The sequence below is a fragment of the Amblyomma americanum genome, chromosome 4 (genome assembly GCF_052857255.1).
Source record: "Amblyomma americanum isolate KBUSLIRL-KWMA chromosome 4, ASM5285725v1, whole genome shotgun sequence".
NCBI classification, from domain to species: Eukaryota; Metazoa; Arthropoda; class Arachnida; order Ixodida; family Ixodidae; genus Amblyomma; species Amblyomma americanum.
The window spans coordinates 201,364,852-201,381,373 of NC_135500.1; the positions used below are offsets into that span (position 1 = coordinate 201,364,852).

Sequence of the window (16,522 nt, forward strand, 5' to 3'; positions counted from 1 at the left end):
TCTGCCTCACCTATGCCTCGGCGAGAACCGTGCAGCACTGTTGAAGCTGTGGGTGTTTTCCCCGCAGCTCCGACAAAGCTGAAGTAGTCCGGAACTAGTCCGAAACTAGTCCGGGGCACAACTCGGAGAGCTCTTCGTGGTCAAGAAACAGTTTCTTATTGGCTGACGTTTTGGTTACGCGTAGTTCGCTGTCGAATTTCGCTAAACGAACTGCCTCTAGACCGTTGCGAACGGTTCCTTCTGTGGCTGTGAAGCTCGCTTCAGGCTATCCGAGGCCAGCTTTGTAGCCTTCTCCAACGCTGCAGGCCAATTTGGCGGGGCAGAGTTGGGAGCCCCTTCTGGGAGGAGCCGACTGATTGGCGTTCCACTGGGCCGGCCGCCGCCGCCGGGGGCATTCTCTTTTGCCGCGTAGGCGAACGTGCCCGACACACCGTTTTCCGTGTTCCCGGGGGAGGGGGTGGGGGCAGAGCGGCCCTTGCTGTACTGCGTTACTGCTCTCCGCCCTTGTGGTAACACCTGCCCCCGCTTCCCTTCCTGGGTCTCTCTCTCTCTCTCTCTCACCGTGTGCACAATCAGCGTCATCGCATTGCAGCGAAGTCACGGTGAGCGAAGTTCACGCGTCGTTTGCCGCCAACTACACGAACACATTTCGGCCCAGCGGGAACTGCGTGTGGAATGGGCTTACTGGATCCAAACTGCGAGCGCGACCTCTGGCATGGTCTTTCCAGCTGACGGCAGCGGATGCAGTGGAAGCTTCTGTTCGTTCGCATTAATGGCGGCTGGAAGTTTCAGCGTTTTCCTCGGTATCCCGTCAACTGAGCTGACGTCTAGCACATATCCCGTCGGTATCTTGTCGTTGTCTCTTGTGTTTTTTAGCGCTAGTTGCCATATTTCAGCCAGTTAATCATATGAGTAGCTGCCTTGCCGCTTCAAGGTGATATGCACTCATCTTCGCGACATCGGCGTCCCGTTTTAAAACATAACCCGGGCCGGTTAGGCGCGTATATACGCACAACTTGCTCCATAGCACATTTGTATTAGGCATGACTGCGATTTTATTTTTATTCTGAGAAATTGAGAGCGTGCAAATGTGACAGCAAAAACGCAAGCACATTGTGCATCAGCTTGAGGACATCAACGAAAATCTAACTGTTTTTCTTTTTTGAGAGGAGGACACTATGTCATTGAAAAATTGAAAATTGGTTTCGGGGAAAGGAAATGGCGCAGTATGTGTTTCACACCTGGGCGGACACCTGAACTGCGCCGTAAGGGAAGAGATAAAGGAGGGACTGAGAGAAGAAGGGAAGAAAGAGGTGCCGTAGCGGAGGGCTCCGGAATAATTTCGACCACCTGGAGATCTTTAACGTGCACTGACTTCGCACAGCACACGGGTGCCTTAGCGTTTCGCCTCCATCGAAATGCGGCCGCCGCTGTCGGGTTCGAACCCGGGTACTCCGGATCAGTAGCCGAGCGCGCTAACTACTGAGCCACCGTGGCGGGTACAATGTCGTTGTTAAGGCTTGGAAAACATATTTTTTACAAAACGACCCGCTGTTACAGCGTAGCCTACATGTGTTAAATTTCCTGACGATGTATTTTCTCGCCCTCCTCTCTTCTTTAAATTTTAGGCTTTGAGCTTCATAAACGCCTTAAGTATTTCTTGTTTTGTGCTTTGAGAGCAAAATGTGGGAATTGCGCTTTGTCTTTGCGCCCTGTATATACAAACTTTTGCTAAATATCCCCTCCTCCCTTCCCCCGCGCGTTGCCAGACCGCTCGCCCAACTGTTGTACACCCGTGCAGCAAGCGATGTTCTCTGCGGTTCGCAACAGTCCATGGAGGTCGTGTTTTGATCCCCTTGTGCGAGAAAAATAAAGGGCAGTTTCTAAAATCATTGCTCTGAAAGTAAGGGGTATGACTATTGGGCAGATGTGAGTACTTTTGCCTATGTAAACCGATGCCCTGATCTCTGCTGCCTCAATGCCTTATACCGATGGGGCGTTCCGCGACTCTGGTCGCTAGCCTTCGATTCGCACGTGGAAATCTTCGTCACGTTCACATACGCTTTTTAGTCATCAGGACGTTGAACTATGAATGACGAGACAGGAGGCATTTTGTATACGTCGATGACAAGGCTTTGAGTCGCAGTGCTCTCATCTTTACCATTGTTTGTGACTTGGTAGCTGTGCTTTTGTGTTTTTTACTTCTTTTAACACTTTTGAAAGCACTCATTTTGGACGGCTTCGTGGAGAAAGTCGTGTGAACCTTTCTTCAGTAGGGGCTACACGAAACGTTAGAGGCGAGCGCCATTCGACTGCGTTAAAATTTTAGCGCCCGCCTCTGGACCTGCGTTTTATGGTGAACGTCTGGACGAATTCTATGTGTATGCCTTACGCTCACGGCCGAACTAGTTTATGTGCACTAGAAGAGCGCGTGTGCTGTGTTTACATTTCACGACTGTTCGCTGTAAAATTCGAGACTGTTGTTGGCCATAAAGTTAGGCAAGTCATCCCGTTTGGTTGCTCTTTAATTTTTGGTCTCTAGTTTATTCCTTTTTTCTTTCTCTCTTAAAGGAAATCATTGGCAATTTTCAAGGGCGTTAATGGCCGCAGGAATAAACACGAACGGAGTGCCGCTTGCAGAAGCAAGAGCATTCGTAGTGGCGTTTTCATAACGTTTATTCCTCGCTTACGAAGGCGTCTTAAGTATATCGTTCTAACCAAAACTCACAGTGCGACTTATGGATCGATCTTGGATAGTGAACGTTTGTAATGTGCGCATGGGTTTGACGGTGCATGTCTACTGCTTTCGTCGACTTATCATAACGTTGCGGTACTGAAAAACGCATGGCGACGACTAAAAAGGGTGTTTATGGTCTTCTCGCCGTACTCTATGCTGAAAACGGCAATCAACCTGAACGCTTTGTATGCAGCTTAGAACTCGGCTTTGTGACCAGTTCGCATTTTGATCACCTTTTGCCCGGAGTTAAGGCGAACAAACGACAGCACCAAGTCGATCGGTGTAAGTCTTATCACTATACTAGGGCTGCTTTTCCTCCGCGGTACCGTATAGATTTTTAAGCGAAGTACTTTTTTTATGAAAAAAATCTAAAAGATTATACATGCGCATTTTGTAAAATGTACCTTCGTTGATTTTTTTTTAATTTGTAGACTGATTTGTGAAGGCTTGGACACTATTTCTTTTAACAAGAATACATTTGTAGGTGGGTGAACGGGGTTTAACGTCCCAAAGCGACTCAGGCTGTGAGGGACGCCGTAGTGGAGGGCTCCGGATAATTTCCACCTCCTGGGGTTCTTTAACGTGCACTGACATCGCGCAGTACACGGGCCCCTAACATTTCGCCTCCACAGAAATGCGACCGCCACGGCTGAATGAAGGAATACTTTTGCCTTTTTTTATACTTCATTGAATGGCTGGCAGTAACCGACTAGTATATAATTGTCAATCGGTGTTTTGTCTCGCTCACGCCTGCTGCCTCTATCCGATGCAGCGCGATTGATTTCTTTCTGCGCATCTCTTGCGCGTACTGTGGTAAGGGCGTTGCTCACTTATTTGGTTTTGACTCCGTCGTCGCAGGCTCCGCAGCTGCGCGCCCAGTCGCCCGTGGCGAGCGCCCTGTCGGCGAACGCCGTGGACGCGGACGGCAGGAAGGACTGGCACGACTACGCCGCCATTAGCCGCGAGGCCATGGCCAAGGGTCCCGGCGAGCAGGGCGCCGCCTACTTCCTTCCGGCCGGCATGGAGAAGAAGAAGGACGAACTGTACAAGGTGAACGGCTTCAACGCCCTGGCCAGCGACTTCATCGCCCTCAACCGCTCCCTGCCGGACATCAGGCACCCCGGGTGAGCGACCTTTGATCGGGACGACGTCCCGCATACACTGTGATAATGCAGCTACAGGAGCGAGGGGATGACGTTGTGAAGAAAGGAAAGACGCGGTAACTGTCTCACAGTGCCGTGCTGGAAGGGGGTGAAAAAAGTGAAATGAGGGGGGCGGGAAAGTGGGAGTGGGAGAGGGGTGATGGAGAAGGAATGCACAGAAACATACCACGCTAGATCTAGAGCTTGCGTCGGTCGGCCCAACTACCAGCCAACTCATGTACCAGCTCCTCAACTACCAGCCCCTCATGTAAAGCCCTCAAGGGCCCTTGAGGTATTTATAATAAATAAACTTACAACCTCGCTATGGTAATGCCGAAACTTACTGTACCAAGCTTGCTCACAGCTGACACACCTGTGGGCAATATAAAGCTGCAAGCTATACACCGTGACGTCGCGTACGCCTCTGGTGTAATGGTGTTTACGTCTTTCTTTCTCATCTTATTTTCTGTGCGTAATTTGCTTTTATGTCACAGCTGGTGCTAAGCAGGACTCTAATACGGAGGCCTTCCCACGTCGTAAAATACGATCGTCACAGCCTGTTAACACATCCGCGAACGCCAGTGGGACATTGTATATGCTCTCTGCTTATGCTATGTTGTTCCATATATTTTTATACGTGTTTTACACGTAAGCAGAGTTGCTATTATTCCTCAGTTACTTCCATTACATTCGTTCCGTCCGTATTATTAGCAGGCACTGTTAAACTGGCTTTTGGATAACGCCGGCTCGGTGGCGCACGGACCAGTGAAAGAATGTGCAAAGAAGCTGAACGGAGTAGCGGAAATGCAATTAACGTTGCAGCTCGCAAGTATCGCTGAGGAAGAATTTTTTGGACGATGTCCAGCTGTATGACATCTTTCACGCCTTGTAGGTTGTTTGTGCTGATACCTTTGGCGTTGCTGTAGCTTCGCGGCCGGCACTGAAACAAGGCTTATGGGTTAAGTGTGCTGTGTAGTGCTAATCTGCGTTTTCAAGGAGTTGAAGTCAGCGCAGCGGGCTCTAACCAGTAAAAGAGCAGAAGTGTACTGGATCAATGCACGCTGTTTACTGTATATACACTTTGTCCTCGACAGATGCGCTAACGAGCCCCACCAATGAGTCACGATTATTTTTGGTACGCGGTCAGAAAACGCCGATCTCTTTCGTTGCAAACAAGCTGTATTACGCGGAGGCTGCACCCAAAGACGGTCTGAGATAAAACCCATGCCAGTAGGTGTTTCACATGCCAGTCGGATTGAGCTGTTATTGCGCTGGGATTGTTTGCCACGGCACATTGCGCTCCCTTTGGCGGCACATTTCATGTACAGATACGTCAGATGTTGGGCGCGCTGTGAGGCTTATTCTGCTTTCGAGATGTTAGCAAGATGAAAATATAAGAAAGAGCAAGATGAAACAAAAATCCGAAAGAGAGACTTAGTTTCACGCTGTTTAAAGTCACTTTAGCCCGCTTCCGCTTCTTGTTGGTTCTCATTAAAGCGTGAATTCGGACGGCGCGCTGCTAATATTGACCGGAGCTGAGCGTTGCGCCTTTTCTTGCTCTGCGCAACGCTGTACACGCCATCCAAGATTCCAAGATGAACACTTTCGTTTCCTCTTTGATTCCGCTTGGCTGCCGAGCGAATCGAGTCGCACGGTCGAACTCTGCCGTGTCGAGTCGGTTTTCGTTGATCGACTGTAGGCTGTTCTATTTCTCTTTATTTTATTTTTGGAAGACGTGTCGCTTCGAAGCCGCGAATGTCGGGCATGATGCCAATGACGTTCTCTTCGTGACTCTGTTCGCGGTGGATCACGGTGGTCGTAGAAGTGAACACAGACCGGGAACTTTTCGCACGACTGGTTTTGGTTGAGAGTGCAGCTTGTGGAATTACTGCGAAGCCTCGGTGCGGAGTTTGTCGCTGAAGTAAGCCATCCCATGATGAAGGAGCCCACGTTAATGTGCCAGTGCGGACGTAAGAAAACGGAGCACGCTATTCATTTCGCAGTGCAATCATGCCTTTTAATGAAGAAACATTGTTTGTTCATGAGAAAGCGCACTGGTGTCACCTACCAGCATGTACACATCATAGCTGGCGCAGTTTCAATTAGGCAACGCGTGGAAAATGTTAGAAGGCAATAGCGTGCTCAGTTTAGTTATGTCCGTACCGCGTGCAGTTGTTTTACCAATGGACGGCGTCTCTACAGATCAAAGAGGTCTCTGAAGATGAGGACAAGCGTTCTCTCCTTACCACATAGAGATTTAGAGCTTGAATGCTGGAATAAGAATTTCAATATACGACTGAGAAGCAAACCGTGCAGCCTGGTTATTTTTGGCAAAGACTGTACCAAAGCAATACCTAAGGCTGTAAGAGACACCGTTGTGCGTGGACTCCGAATTAAGTTCGATCACCGGAGGCCACTGCTGTACAGTACTAAGCAGCGGTGTAGCATTTGGTCGCATTCGTGTTGTGTGGAGGTCGGCGACGGGATGTCATAGTGTTTGCGAGGGAAAGTGAGACATTGTAATAAACCGGGGCAGTGAGGAAAACACCTTAACGAACGGAAAGATAACCGGCGCTAACTGAGGCGGCCGTCTTTCGACCTTCTAGAAAAGACCCATTGTCTCCCTGACGGTATTGCTCGAACTCATTTCGTCACTGCTTCCAAGCAAAGCGGTTGCCACAGGACACGTGCCATTCTCTTTGTCGACGCCACACTCACTCGACCTTCGCTGCGAGCGGTGACTGTGTGACCGGAGTGGTCCGTCAGTAAACGCTGTCTTTCTTGTCGCCGTAGCATTCGCGCTCCCGTTGCTTAGCAGTGTCGACCGACTACCCCCCGACTACCCCCGCCAGCTGTGGCGGAGAAATGCGCGCCTCTTTACCTCCTCCCCTTACTCCTCTTGCGCGTACCAAGTTAAGCGGCTAGAATTCGCCGATACTTCTTGGTTGTGCGTTTGTGCGCGCGTGCGCGTTTATGCATTCAGCCTGTTGGAGTAATCGCGCGTCGGTGAAAGGTACGCGCGCTTCCCGCGTTCGGCTCGTCTCCACTTCTGTACGCGCGGCCTGTATTGCGTATGGATATTTAGATCGATCGGGGCAACAACGAGCGCTCGAGATTGCCTCGGTGCGCCCCGCGCGCTTTCTGCTTCCTTTCGCGACCCGCTTTTCTCATCTTCGCCCCGGACTCCCCCTCCCCAACTCCTGTGACTGCCAATGTGCGCGCGTGCGTGTTGCGGGCGAGCATCGACAAAAGTAGGTATACGCGAGCGTAGCACGGGGAAGAAGAAGCGAAGATGCGTATCACTCCGTTCAGCGGTGCTCCGTGGCGCGAGGAACGCACGTATATGGGCCTGCTTACATCTGATCCGCGACCGTGTATAAGGAGCTCTGCTCGGGATCCCGCCCTGCGTGCTTTCACTTGAACGCGATGCGCCCTTGCCGTGTTTCGGCTCACTTGTGACGCACCGTGTTTGAGCGCCTGCTGCGGTCGTCACGCGGTTTGCTGAAAACTAGTGAAGCATAAATTAGATTGATATTTGCCCGCTCGCCTTCATCGCGTTGCTCTCAAAGCAGTAGGGTAGTGAAGGGAACGTCACACGCGGACGACCTGTACATATCTTATATAGTGTAAATAGAGTACTTGTATATTGTACCTTTCTCCTCCCTATCCTTTCTGCCTGTCCCTTCACCTCTTTCATTTAATTTCTCCATTCTGCCTGCTATTCCTTTATTTCAGCTGCCCCAGCTCAGGTGCTTCAGTATCGATGGCAGATGCCCGGGGCTAGCAAAAATCTTTTCCTTCCTTTTCATAATTATTTTAAATAAACTACTACTACTACTAGTAGTAGTAGTAGTAGTAGTAGTAGTAGTAGTAGTAGTAGTAGTAGTAGTAGTAGTAGTAGTAGTAGTAGCAGTAGTGAAAGGGAAAGGTGGCTGAGGGGGAAAGCGCACATACCATCGGTAAAATGTGTCGTTGGAAGCTAAATTCGCTGATTGGATGGAAGGAATCGACACCACCAGACCGGAGCATTTCCATTGGCTCGAGGGATGTGACGTCACCAGACGGGAGAATAACCATTGGCTGGAGGGGAGTGACTTTACCTGACCGGAGGTGATGCCACTTTCGGTAAAGACATCAACAGTTGCTAATGCCATCGCATTGCCATCGCATTGCCTTTGCATAATGGCATTAGGCGTCCCTATAATTATTTTACAGCGACAGCTGTTAAGCAATCGGCCCCTGGGTTTCTCGTCGTCGTAGTTGTAGTACTTGTATGTCGAAATCGTCGACATAACCGGTGGGTGCATTGCCACGGGAGCCACTCGGAATGTAACTACCGTGGAAGAAGAAGGGTGTGACGTGAGTGGAGGAATCCGTAACCGGAGGGTGATTACCGCTGGAGCCAACCGGAGCCTGGCTAGCTTGAAAGAAGGAGGTTATCGCGAGAGCGGAGAAATCCCCAGCCGAAGGAATGTTACCGTGGAAGGAGGAGGGTATGACAAGAGCGTAGAGAGGCGCGCCCGGTGGACGGTTGCCACGGGCACCAGCCGGAGGGTAGTTACCCTGGAAGGAAGAGAAGCGGTTACCGTGGAAGAGGATGTGGCGAGAGTGTATGAAGGCTGAGGAAGATGGCGCTGGCGTAACCGGAGGGTAGCTGCCAGGGAAACTGTCCGGAAGGTGGTTACCGCGGAAGGAGGAGGGTATGGCGAGAGCGTAGGAATGCGTAATCGGAGATGGTTATCATGGGAACTGTCCGGAAGATGATTATCGTGAAAGAAGGAGGCAGAGTATGGCGAGAATGGAGGAGTGCAGCACGGTCCATCTGCGACAGCTGCTGCGGAACACTCCGCTTGAGGGCGCCTAGAGCGCCGGACTAGAGATGTGAGCTAGTGGAAGGCGAGCATGTGGGGAAGACTAGAAAAAAGAATTCTCTAGAACCGTACCAATATAAAGTCGCTCTAATATTTTATGTAAAGTATATACCTGAACAGCTGTCACTGAATCTCGTGTTACGCAGTGGTAACTTCCCTGTCAGTTTTTTCATACTCAAAACGATGAAGTCGTTTAGTATAGTTGCATGTATGTGCAGTCTTGGTCGAAAGTCTTAAGGTCAAAGGCTTTTTGCTTCAGCCGCATAACGGAGACATTACGGCACTATTAAAGACAGAATGACCTTGAAATGCTAGCGGAAGGTTTTTTGTTTCTTGCAGTAGAGAAGCTTCCTGCTTGACTTGTGTTTTTGAATGATCCGCTACTCGAAGCATTTTAGGAACATTCATTTCGCTGCAGCTGAACGCTGTGGCCTTAAGACAAGACTTCTTACCAAGACTGTACATGTCGTGAGAGCGTATTTGGTACTCGCCAATCTCAGTTGGAAGCAGGCGTCCTACGTTTTCTATTCGCCAGTGTTCTTCAGAATTCCCAGCATAAATTAGCATAACCTCTTACCACATTATCACTTTAATGACCGTCCTCGAGAAATAAATGGGGACTTCTCATTAGAGCTACCTGGTTCGCCATTTCTCGACACATGCACTTCGAGTGTTATCGACAGGAGGCCTAAGATTAGAAACCAGAACTTTTGTTGGCCAGACGCAGTTCTGCTTTTGTAACTCCGCACCGGCATCGTCTAGCGAGGGATAACAAGGTGCACTCCTCACCCAATCCTTGCAGTCCCTGCATCGAAGTCATTTTGAAGAAAGGACGTGGCGTGATCAGGGAAAGCGCACGTCAGCTCATCGATCTATCCCATTTCTTGCGTCGTGTTTCTTTCTCTCCGGCGTTTCATTCTTTGCAGCCAGGAGAAAGGTCCTTCACAGTGGGGAGGATACTTCTAACAAGACCTCGGGGGTTGTATAAACCATAGAGGCTCCCGGTATCTCCGCTAGCAGGAGGCAAGAGTGCGGAAAACTCTGAAAGGATGAAAGAAACAAGAATAAACCTGGAGAATGCTGTGCTCGGAATACCCTGCTTTGTCGTTGTTGGCGTTCATCCCATTTCTTGGTGCCTTATATAGCTTACTCGTCTCGTGCCTCTGATTCCTTTTCTTCTTCATGGGAATCCTCTCACATTCCACTACTTTGACAGTTTCCTGATTTCGTGTACAGCGAAACATTGTACGCCTACCTTTACAAGGCTGCGAGAGAGACCTACACTTGTGACCGAATCCGACTTCGGGTGGAGCGTGGTCTTGTTTGGCTTCACCTTGCGCTGCACGGTTTTACACTGTTTCGTTCTTTCCTCTGTGTAGTTTGGTAGTATATACATACAGTGCCTCAAGCGGGCGTCGGCTCCTGCGCCATTGTGTGATGACAGAGTTTGACCTTTCGGTGAAGTGTGTGCTCCGTCGAAACGAATTCGAGCTCACTGAGAGTGAACTCGCTGATAAGCGGTGGGGCCGAATTAGGTACCTATCGCATGACTCCCGGTGGACTGCCTTATTATTTCTTTCAGGACATCAAGAAAAATGGAAATGAAAAATGTTGTGAAGGAAAGAAAACACTAATTGTTTACTTATCAAAGGATACCTCAACCGATCCTTTAGGAGAGGGATGGAAGAGGAGCGAAATGACGTGGAACGAGTCGCCGTAGGAGAGGGCTCCGGATGAATTTTGTCCACCTGGTGTTGTGTAACGCGTTCGCGCAGCACAGTGGGGTTTTTGTATTTCTCCTCCATATAAACGCGGGCACCATGGCCATGATTCGGAAAACAAAATGATCACAGACTTCCATGATCTTCGCAACAGTTATGAAGGCGTCGTCAGGGTTTAGGCTATATACAGGTGTCGGAATGCCCCAGCTTCATCATGCCGGTCGACCGTGTGATATTACGCGCATGGCTGTGACGCACCCGTGTTCCTCAAGACATCTTGTACGATGCCTGCGAACTTTACCTCAACTTGCATTTCAGGGTTTCACTTCACCGTTCGCGGTTAAGAGGAGTTTTAATGACGTGTGTGAAAAGGAGACTTCTCGCGCACTTGTCGCCCTATCTAATGAGATCGTATAGCCGACTTCGTCGAAGCCGACCGTTACCGACTCTCTCTCTCTCTCTCTCTCTCTCTCTCTCTCTCTCTCTCTCTCTCTCTCTCTCTCTCTCTCTCCTCTCTCTCTCTCTCTCTCTCTCTCTCTCTCTCTCTCCCGCATGCCCAGCAACCCGCGAGCAGCTGCGGCCCGGCCGTGCATGCTCGCACTTAAATCGACGACTCCGCTCTCTTGTATCGCGGCTTAATTTGCCCAGAAGACCGAACTACGCGTTCAGCCGTCCCTTTGGGGAACGGCGGTAATTATCGCTGCGATACTTGTGCTCGCAGTGGCTTTGCAGTGCGAAAAGGAACTGGCGAGCTCTTGGGCGAAGTACACGCTTCTCCCCCCACCCCCCGCAGGCCTCTCGGTATCTGTGGGCGTACATTTTTACGCGCAGATGAGGCGGGAAAGTGCAGAGCTCGTTTCAGCACCGAAACTTGAACCTTTTCTCCGATACCTTTTTTTTTTTAGCGTGAATTCTGTCGGGTTCTCTAGTCTCCTTCAGTGAACTTCTGGGCTGCCCTTGAATTTCCGTGCACTGCATCCAAAACGCAGTGCACATGGCTTTAGAAAAGGTCTTTCTAATTACACGTGTAGAAACTAAATGCGGGAACGCGGGTTCTCCTGCTGGGCGAGTGAACCTTCGGTTCCCTTGTGTATCCCCGGAAACACCTGAATGGCTCGCTTTACGTTTTCTTTCTATTTTATTTTTGTGATGCGAAAATGGTGCGCGGTAATGTTTTTTTCGTAAGTGAAGTGGTTCTGCTGCATGGTCTCCATTTTAATTAAGGAAATGGCGCTGTTGCGAAGCTTTAGAATCACTGAGCGTGCAAACCTGCTCGTTTTCTGAAGGCAGATCGTAGTTGTGTTCTGAATGGCCAAGCTTTTCTGTCTCTCCGTTGCGTTTCTTTTAATTGAGATGAATCAGGTGTGTAACGCCAGAAGGATGTGCAGTACGTTGTTTGAGCGTTGATATTTGACTCGTAGGTCGTTTAGTTTAACTATTCTCAACGTGCTTGTTGCGTGCAGTGCTGGTTGAGAAGAAGCACAAAGTCGGCGGCGGACGCTAGCCACGTGGAGGTGTCGAATGCGCTTAAAGATAGTAGTGGATCAGTAGTACGAAGCGCTACACGGGCCAGGAATATTGATGTGCCATTTTTTGTCGCTAGCATTACGAAAAGTGATGCCAGTAGTAGGAGACTGGAAGGTATCGACATTGGTATTGGTGTACGGAGTTTAACCTCCCGAACGGGCAGTGAAGCTACGAGGGACGCCGTAGTGGAAGGCTCCGGATTAGTTCCGACCACCTAGAGCTCTTGTACACTGCATGGTGTCGCGCAGTACACGGGCACCTTTTTCATTTCGCATCTCGGGCCGAGATTCGACCGGGCAACCTGGGGCTCAGCAACTGAACGCCTAACCCGCTGAGCCACTGCAGCGGGCAGGAGATTGAAATACATCGCTGGAGTAATGTTCAGTATCGCACCGAAGCGTTTAAAGCTTCGTGTGGTAATGCGTGAAATGTTCTTCTCCTTGTTTTTTGCACACTGGAGAGGAAAAAAAGTGCAGTTCGAGAAAGCTTAAAGTTTAAGGATTGTGAAACTTTTTTACTCGCAACGTCAATTGACGCTGCGATTAAAAAAGTGGTCTACAGACAGTCAACAGAAAAAATGGCCTTCAGACAGTCTATAGACTTCTTATAGCCTCTATTGCCTTGCTACAGATATTTCTTTTTGTCTATTCATAGTCATAGACTGTCTATAGACAAAAATCTAGTAAAAGCTTGTGGCCATAAATCTATAGATTGTCTATAGACTGTCTATAGGATTTGTATTACCTATATACAGTTGTCTAGGGTTTGTCAATGAGTCTATAGACTTTATAGACAGAAGTATATTGACAGGCTATAGACTGTAAAGAAATTTTTGTAAGGGAAAGCGCTGAGCTCAAATGAGAACCATAATCGAGTGAAAAAAAAAAGTGGCACTGGCAAGTGAAGCGAGGAAAAACAAGTATGAGTTGTGCGATCAGAAAAGTGGTCTACAGACAGTCTGCTGAAAAAAAAAATGCTCTTCAGAAAGTCTATAGACTTCTTATAGCCTCTATTACCTTACTACAGATATTTCTTTTTGCCTATTCATAGTCTATATACAAAAATCTAGTAAAAGCGTGTGGCCATAAATCTATAGACTGTCTATAGTATTTGTATCAACTATATACAGTTCTCTAGGGTTTGTCAATGAGTCTATAGACTTTATAGTCAGAAGTCTATTGACAGTCTATAGACTGTAAAGAAATTTTTGTAAGGGAAAGCGCTGAGCTCAAATGAGAACTATAATCGAGCGAAAAAAAAAGTGGCACCTATGGGTGAAGCGAGGAAAAACAAGTATGAACGGGAGTTACATGCAGGGCGTACTATAAACGGAGAGGCGTGTACACAACCCAAGCACACCGAGACGCTTCCTGTAGGCGCGTCCTGCTCGTTCCCAATAAGTGCGTAGACGCAGTCGCCTGTGCTCCCACTGCACCCATTTGCTTGATTCAAATCTTTCCGCTGCTCTCTTACTCCTTATTAAAAAAAAATACGCAGGAGTAGGAAGCAAACCGGGGCCGGCGCGTGGTATGAGCGTGCTCTGTCTCTCGCATTTCCGAGATGAGCGCAACGCCACAGCTGAAGCGCGCGCGCTTTTCGCTGCTATTAAAAGATGTAAGCGGAGACGCGGGTAAGCGGCGCGTCTTGAAAATGTCCCGGCAATTACCATTCTGTTTTTCTTCTCCGCTCTTCCGTTCCCCCTTTCTTGTTTTGTGCGCTTTTAATTGCTGCCGGCCAAGCCTGTGGTTGCCGCAGCGACTAGGAAAACGAAGGACGCGTCCTACTTAAGCAAATGGGTTCTTTGCGTCGGGGAATTTCTTTAATTGGTCCTGTTTTTTTCTTTCTCTTCTTACTCTCTCAAGCGCTCGCCGACCGCAACTCGGGCATTGCTTTTGAACGATGCACTAGTTGGACAGGGAAAGGAGGAATGGCCGGGGTTTTTCCCTAATGAAGACGAAGCATTGTGCCTGGCCTCCTTTCAACCAGAGACGCCAGCTCCTCCTTTTTTTTTTTCCCCGCACCAGCTCCCCTTTTCCTGTAGGATGCCGGCATCGCCGTCCGCGGATCGACTATTAGAATAATTGCGCCGGCACCACTGACCCATTATTCAATTAGCCCCAAGGCCTACGCCGCTGCTGCCCGTGGCACCTGGAGCGTTGAGGCCTGGCCGCTCGGCGCCCTTAACGCAGCCGTGGTACGCCTGGAATCGTGGGCCTTTAATGCGGGCGCTCACTGCCTCGCAGGGTTCGGTGGCTGTCGGTACAAGTTCCAACCAAGGCGCTGCTCATCTTGTGGTCGTATAGATTTCGTTGTCTTTGGCTTCGCTCAGGACGAGGAAAAACATTTATTATGAGCATAAATAGGGCGCTCGGCTACTGATCCGGAGTACCCGGGTTCGAACCCGACCGCGGCGGCTGCGTTTTTATGGAGGCAAAACGCTAAGGCGCCCGTGTGCTGTGCGATGTCAGTGCACGTTAAAGATCCCCCAGGTGGTCGAAATTATACCGGAGCCCTCCACTACGGCACCTCTTTCTTCCTTTCTTCTTTCACTCCCTCCTTTATCCCTTCCCTTACTGCGCGGTTCAGGTGTCCAACGATATATGAGACAGATACTGCGCCATTTCCTTTGCCCGAAAACCAATTTAGAACATAAATACTGGGTGGGTTCAGTGGGAGAACCCATTGGTCGCCACCATAATCCGGCCCGTCTCAACCAGCAATTTCTGGTCGAGGGGACTGTGGCTATGACTGTGGCTCCCAGCGCTCTCATATGTCGGATCGGGATTGCTGTCCAATTCTGGGTTTTCTTGACATTCCCAAACTGTGTGAAAGAGTGTGCCAACTGCTCCACAGAAGGGGCAGGACGAATCGTAGGTTTCTGGATACCATTTACTGATCAAGTAAGGTCTTCCTCACAAAACCGTTATAGCAAATTTGAAGAGCACATAATCAGGCGACTACTAAGTAATACTCGGGTTCGCTCAGAGAGCGGGGTATATTGGTGTATATTGGTTATATTAGAGCTGCCTTCTCGATGTGTTGTATAGTCTGCATAATGGGGTTGTACTATTGCAGGGCTACACCAGAGAAGCCCAACACTAATATTTAAAATTAGCTTTTTTTTCGATAAAGAGGTACTTTTTGCGGTATAGTAATACCAATGCTGACGGGCGTCAGAAAACAGGCGAATAATATTAACTAGTAAAATCGTTAACTAAATTTTAACAGTTGACTTTTAGCTGTTGCAGATAGGCGCCTCTTTGCAATTAGAGATTTGTAGCTGCCCAATAATTATAGCTGTATCAGCTTCTTTAGAATTTGGAAAATGTCATTACCGTCGCCGCTGTGACTCAACGAATTTGAGCCATATTTCTGCAGCAGTGCCACCCAGCGGTTAGCGTGTGTATCTGGATAACGTTTTTTTTTTCGCACGGCAGCTGCCAACAAGCAGCCTTCAGAGTTCGATAACGGAAGTCATCCTGTTTAACGGGCTTCGCTTCGAAAGCAGCTATATAGCTGGGGTAGTTGGATATGATGCGTGTTGTAACTGTACCGCGCTCTGAAAGACCGAGGACACAGATGTTAAGACACCTTTAGCATACCGTGTTACCGTTAGAGTTACCAGAGTACCGGGAGCCCGTCCACCGCGCACGTGCCGATTGGTCCCGATGCGGGAGACGTGCGTGCAGCTGCAGGGCACGTGGCGCCATCTGGCGCCGCCGAGGCGATCTGCGCATGCGCATTGGCGGTCGGCGGGCTCCCAGTACTCCGGTAATAGAGAGTTATAGCATAGCGCGATCCGCTACCGCGAGGCACCGCTGGGTACACGCTGATTGGTCACGACGTGGCTGACGTGCACGCAGCTGACGAGCACGTGGCGCCATCTGGCGTCCTCAGGGCGATCTGCGCATGCGCATTGGCGGTCGGCGGGCTCCCAGTACTCCGGTAATAGAGAGTTATAGCATAGCGCGATCCGCTACCGCGAGGCACCGCTGGGTACACGCTGATTGGTCACGACGTGGCTGACGAGCACGTGGCGCCATCTGGCGTCCTCAGGGCGATCTGCACATGCGCAGTGGTGCCTCGCGGAAGCGGATTACGGTAGTTGATCGCGGATCGCGCTATGCTATAACTCTCTAATGCTAACGGTAACACGGTAACACGGTATGCTAAAGTTGTCTATTCTCTTCCGTACAGTAAACCGAGCAAGCGCCTATTTGTGTCTTCTCTGTCTTTGCGTCGTCGTTGTTTCAGTGCGCTGTACATTTCTAACACGCGCTTATCTTCCTCGCTTGTTTATCTGTAATTTCACCGTTTGGCTCCGGCGGACGCTAAACGCCGAGTTTTCCCACGGCGTCAGTTTTCGTTGTTTCGCGACTGCCCTTTACCACTCGTTTCTCGGTGCTTTGGTGGCTCAGTATGCCGAGGCAGGATGCGAACCACTACTGAGCGTTGCCTTGGGGGAGAGACGGAATAAGCGCGCATAATGAGAGCAAGAAAACGAGGACGCATTGAGCGCCTTCT

The 16,522-nt window shown here is 49.6% G+C and overlaps 1 protein-coding gene across 1 annotated transcript in view; it reads left to right on the forward strand.

The window, feature by feature from the left end:
* LOC144129076 (putative polypeptide N-acetylgalactosaminyltransferase 10) overlaps positions 1-16,522 on the forward strand; it is a 203,154-nt gene that overhangs the window by 125,225 nt on the left and 61,407 nt on the right. The window contains 1 exon segment of the mRNA XM_077662966.1: positions 3,596-3,861. Within this exon segment, the coding sequence (XP_077519092.1) occupies positions 3,596-3,861 (266 nt within the window).